At 35.3% G+C, this 5,814-nt stretch overlaps 1 protein-coding gene across 5 annotated transcripts; it reads left to right on the forward strand.

The window, feature by feature from the left end:
* The first annotated feature begins 456 nt into the window (after window positions 1-456).
* Window positions 457-5,355, forward strand: zfand2a (zinc finger, AN1-type domain 2A). 5 transcript variants are annotated; one of them, XM_055021626.1, is made up of 10 exons: window positions 457-637; window positions 1,246-1,313; window positions 1,595-1,689; window positions 2,389-2,520; window positions 2,617-2,768; window positions 2,864-2,992; window positions 3,099-3,174; window positions 3,271-3,347; window positions 4,736-4,820; window positions 5,041-5,355. In XM_055021626.1, the coding sequence occupies exons 2-10, from the start codon at window positions 1,259-1,261 to the stop codon at window positions 5,077-5,079; spliced, it is 840 nt and encodes a 279-aa protein (XP_054877601.1). In that variant the 5' UTR covers window positions 457-637; window positions 1,246-1,258; the 3' UTR covers window positions 5,080-5,355. The 5 variants fall into 5 exon arrangements, with proteins under 5 accessions (XP_054877601.1, XP_054877602.1, XP_054877603.1 ...); XM_055021627.1 differs by having other exon boundaries at window positions 457-610; window positions 1,218-1,313; XM_055021628.1 differs by having other exon boundaries at window positions 457-610; window positions 4,736-4,864.
* Window positions 5,356-5,814: the final 459 nt, after the last annotated feature.

The raw sequence follows: 5,814 nt of genomic DNA on the forward strand, positions 1-5,814 counted from the left end.
ACAGGAAAGTTTGAATTGTTGCTATTCGGGGACGATATTATTTACCTTATATTTGCCAGTGTTTTCTGTTATTTTATTCTCTGACATGTTACAGTCCGTCCAGTAATTTTTAACTCATTTTATGTGTAACTAAATATTAACTCAAATGTTTTAAAAAGGAAACATATACACAATTTTACCACTGTCATGACTTTTTGCTCTTATTTTAAAATTGTTTCAACTTAACATCTGGATTTTCTTCTTGAATCTACTGTGCTGAAGTGTTAACCGAGTAGCCTATGTCTATTTCATTTACTAAACACAAGTTTCATAATTTTATTTGAACAACGTGGCTCATTCTAGTCTAGAGTTTTCTTGAAATTTCTACGACCGCCTCAAAAACCACGCCTCCGATGACGTCGTGACGAGCATAACGTCAGCGGCGTCTTGACGTAAGAGGACAGTGCGTGACACAGCTAAACAGACGAGGAGCTTCACAAACAAGACGTCAGGGGCTCTGTAGCTAAACTACAGACTAAAACACTTTGAGAGAACATAGAGTTATATTGGCTGAAAGAATACAGTGATTTTCTTTTTACTAAACCAAAGACCGAGAAGAAAGCCGCGGCTGGTGAGTAAACCTGAACAAAAAGCTGAGGTTAGCTGATCATCTTGCTAGCGTAGCAAAGAAGCCAGCCTTGAGAATACATTTTAACCATAAACATTCAAGACTTATTTTTAGTATTTGTTATTGACATGTTTGGAGAAGTATACTGTGTGGTGTTGGTGTTTCTTTCGAGTTAGCAGAAATATGTGTATTTGCTCCCTTTGGGTAAATTAACTAGTTACTTAATTTCTATATCTTGTTATTATAATTCATACATGTTACATTGGGAATATGTATTACTAATCGAAAACATTTCTCTCATTTTGAAGTTCTTGTGTTATGTTTATCTAAAAGAATACTGGATAACTTGAGCTATTAATTACGTAATCGATCATTTGTGAGTCTGATCGAAGTTAGCTTAGCCTCTTGCGAGTAATTTAGCAAACTCATTGTTGGTCTGCAGACTGATAATCATGTGACTCATGACTATCCTCAAAGATTCATTATTATTACAGTGGAGACCAGTTCTAAGAACTGCTAGCTCTTAGAACTAGCAATTGTTTCAGGCTGCTACTTGAATCAAACTCATTTATTTATTTTATTATTATTATTATTTTTAAATCTTTTTCAGAATAAAAACCTGTCATTTTCATCCGTAGACCCGTCAAAAAAATGGAGTTTCCAGATTTGGGAGAGCACTGCTCTGAGAAGACCTGCAAGCGTTTAGGTGAGTAAAGTCTCAAATAAAAACAGTATTACCATTTTTTTTGTTGATGTTGTTGTTTGACTTGATAGATAATCAACATTAATCAATAATCTGATATATAATGATGGCGCTTGACAAGATGTATTGGTTCAATTCTTGACTGTGTATTGTATGACTTTGTATTGTTGTGTTTTTATGATGTAAGCACTTTGAAATGCCTTGTTGCTGAATGATGCTATACAAATGAAATGTGATTGATTGATTAACTTGTTCCCTCATAAAATACTGCTTGTTTATTGCAGATTTTCTTCCAATGAGATGTGATGCCTGTCAGGAGATTTTCTGCAAGGATCACATCACCTATGCAAATCACAAATGTACATCATCCTACAAAAAGGTGAGTTGATAGAACCTAATAAAATATGAACTTATGTTTCAACCTGATTTTTATATTATTTATATTTTAACTGAATACATTTTTTTTACTTAATTAAAAAATGATTTTTATATTATTTATATTTTAACTGAATACATTTTTTTTACTTAATTAAAAAATGATTTTTATATTATTTATATTTTAACTGAATACATTTTTTTTACTTAATTAAAAAATGACTCAACATATTTATCTTTTAATTAATGCATCCAATTACTACAAAATGTTTCTGGACAGACAATTACACCATGGGTTTTACTTTTATTAGATTACTTTTGAATTACATTTACGTCTATTTGCTCTACCCAATGTACTGATCTTGTCATAAGACAAGACCTAGGTTACATTTATTTTAATGTAACCTAGGTCACACAGTATTGTCTAAAACATGCTCACCTAAGGTTGGTTGTTCTTGTGAAGTCAATAACCTATTCCACGAATATTAAACTGTGACAACAAGCAGCCATAAAAACAACTCGTGTGGATTAGTAGCAAGGTTGCTTGTTGGAAAATCAATCAGAATCTGTAGATTTTACAAGCCTTAGTTTTGAAAATTGGATTGTTTTTAGTTTTATAATCTTTTAAAAGATATAAAATATGATGCTATTATATATATTAAGTACACATCAGTACTTAATACTGATGTGTATGTTCTTGTAGGATGTCCAGGTTCCAGTTTGCCCCTTGTGTAACACTCCCATTCCCATCAAAAGAGGTGAGATGCCTGACATTAAAGTGGGAGAGCACATCGACCGGGACTGCAAATCAGATCCTGCGCAAAGAAAGAGAAAGGTAAAAATAGTGCAGAGTTCCCCCAAACCATGTGGCGCAATATCATCAAAAACAGTGATAATACGTGTTTTTTCTTTCTTTCTTACTTTCTTTCAGATCTTCACAAATAAATGTTCTAAAGGTGGCTGTAAACAAAAGGAAATGATACGAGTCACCTGCGATCAGTGTCATTTAAATTACTGTCTCAAACATCGACACCCACTAGACCATGACTGTAAGACCGAGGGGAAGTCTCTTTCCAAATCTGGGTGAGTACAGTTGTCCTAAGTAAAAACTACTTTCCTTTTTTTCTGAATTATCACATTGAACCTGGTGATTTAAGTTTTTTTGTTTTTTTCCATAGACATGCTGCTGTAATGAGGTCTCAAGGTGCTTCCTCTTCGTCTGCCTCTAGTTCTCGTTCATCTGCTTCAGGAAACCCTCGGCCCGTTTCTAATGGCGTAACTGTAAACAACAGAGCTCACGGCTCAGGGTGAGTGTTGCTACCCCATTTTTGTTCAGTAATGGACATATTGAATATATGTATTGTACTTTAAAAACAGACTTAATTTAACACATTGTATTTCTGATTTTCCCAGCTCTATCCCGCAGATTCCTACATCCGTTTCAGCACAGAATGTAATTCCTCCCTCAGCATCCTTTCAGGCTGGCCTGGTATGAACACAACTTTGATGAAATCACCTTATGTATAGTAACCACTAGTATACTGAAAGGGAACTTAAACATTCTGCTTCTACCTTGTCACTTTAGACAGAAGAGCAGGCTTTACAAAGAGCGCTGGAGATGTCTTTGGCTGATTCGAGGCCAGCTGTTCAACCAACCCTCAGGTGAGTTATGTTAACAAAGTGCCTCTGATTTTCGCTAACTTCCTCTTCAGTTAGCTGCTTAAGTAGATCAGTAATGCATGTGTATAATATGGATGAAATGCAGACTCGCAGGTATTTCTCAGTGACATGATGGTTGGCGTATATGGCAAGCTGCTTCTGCTTTTAATTTTCAAGATTGCTGCTTAGATCCTCATCGTCCCTGTTTAGCTGTGATACAAACTTTTTTTCTTATATGCTGAAAAAGTCTTTTTCCCAAATGCATACAGAATCCTTTTATAACTGGGCATTCATGTTTAGGTTAAACCCAGATCTCTGGTTAGATGCTGTTTTTACTGTTCAGGTGATTTACAGTCTCCCAGTTCATTTATGGTTGTTTTTCCGATTGTTGAATGATGAGCATATCCAGCTACATTGTTCTGAAGGTTATGATAATGTTCCAAAAGGACTAAAGGTGTTTCAAGAATCCACATGGATTTATAAATATTCACTTATTCAGCTTCCATCTTTTGCTTGTTCTGATAGTTATTGAGCGATGTTTAATGTTGACAAAAATAGCACTCAGTATTGGTCAGGCCTGTGAGGTATTCAAAGCTGTGGATATAGTTTTATAATTTAACCCTGTCCACAACCCTGTCTTATGTGGTGTGACCTTTGGACTTCACGGTGCTCTTTGTTTGGTAATGTTTTCTAACAAACCACTGAGAATCCATAGTACAGCCTGTTGTATGCATAGATAAAATCACACACAGGTGAACTACTATTTATCTTTGTGACTTCTGAAGGCCACTGATTCTCTGGAATTAATACTGAGCTGAATACAAATGCATGCCAATCTTTTCAGAGTTTATCTGTAAAAAAAAATTGAAAACCGTCTCTTTTCCCTTCCACTTTATAGTATGTTTTTTTTGTGTGTGTTTTGGCTTGGTCTATTACATTGAAATGATGATAAAATAAACTGAATAATTTGAAAGATGATAAAATGTAAATCACTGTATGAAGAAATATGAATAATCTCTCAAACTGTAAGTAGTTTTTTGTTGGTATCCAGAAATCGACTTGGCTCTGTTTCAGATCTGAATTAAAGTCATGATGTGCTGCATTGGTATTAGTAGATCAGAAACGGAATATTTTTCTTGTAGCGTTCAACAAGTGCAAAGGAGAAAATCCACATAAACAAAGAAACCTGAAAAACAGCCTCTACAGAGCTCTTTGCTTACAGATTTGAACCATCACAAAGGCATGGCTCTTTAGTGTTTGTCAAACAAAACAGGCTGATGGGATTATTTAAATAATTTTAATGAGGTTGCACTTGAATCAAACTCAAGGATCCACCATTATGCATGTCGTCCAGTTTGTGGGGTTTTCACTTCGGGACGTTGTCCTCTCAGCCCTCAGGAGCAGGAGGACCTGGCTCTGGCTCAGGCTCTGGCCGCCAGCGAAGAAGAATACAGACGCCAACAACAGAGACAACAGGTACCTGGAATTTAGGCGTCAGTAGCATGCTTACAGGAACACATGTAGGTACACAGTCGTTATGGCAACCCATCCTCTTCTGAACTTTTGTTTTGTTTTTTTAGCAGCAGATGAAAGGCTAATTTACATAAAATTTCTAGTAGGTTTTTGAAAATGTGTGAATGTAAGTTTTCTGTTTCTAACTGTTTTTTTTTTTTTCTTTTTTCTCCTTTCTGTTTAGGGAAGAGAGACCAAACAGTCCACCTGCTGCCTTTCTTAGTCTTGGAGCCCCATGTATGCTTCAAGCTCTGCTAATTGTTTGCTAGATAATGTACTTCTCAGATGTCAGTACCCAGAATGATTGATTGTTCCATGAAGAATTGCTCTTGAAAGTTGCTGCAATCTTGCCACCTTCCACATATAAGCACATACACTTTTCAGCAGGATCTGTCATTTTTAATGAATTAGCTGTTCTTGTACATATTTTATATGCCAACCATGATGATGCTGTTATAATATAGATATTGAATAAATTAAAGGTGCACTTAAATTTTAACTTTGTCCTTTCAGTGTAATTTAATGCAGCTTGTCTAAAGTGCTAAGTCTTGTTGTTAAGGGGGATGAGGAAGTCCATCAGAGGAGTGAGGTGGAATAAATTTGTGCATGCTTTTAGTGGGAAATGTCAGTGTGTGAGGATGTTTTCTGGCGTGTTGACAGATTTGTTGTGTTGACCTGGAATATTCATGATCACATTTCTTAAATTTAGCTGTTTGGGTTTTTTGCTTTTTATCTTTAATTGGAAAATGGTTGATTATGATTCAAGTCAAATGTAAACAAGATAAAAGCATGCATAATGCAAGAGATAAATGGAACTAGAAATAATTAATTCTACTGTTGATGACAATTAACTCAACAGTTATTTTTTGCTAACTCCATTAGAGATACACAAAGTGCATCAGTATGAGCGATGTTAAACTTCTGATTTTGCTGTATACAGCATATCAAATCAACTCAG

Source organism: Poeciliopsis prolifica, unplaced genomic scaffold, assembly GCF_027474105.1.
Source record: "Poeciliopsis prolifica strain line A6 unplaced genomic scaffold, Auburn_PproV2 SCAFFOLD077, whole genome shotgun sequence".
NCBI lineage: Eukaryota > Metazoa > Chordata > Actinopteri > Cyprinodontiformes > Poeciliidae > Poeciliopsis > Poeciliopsis prolifica.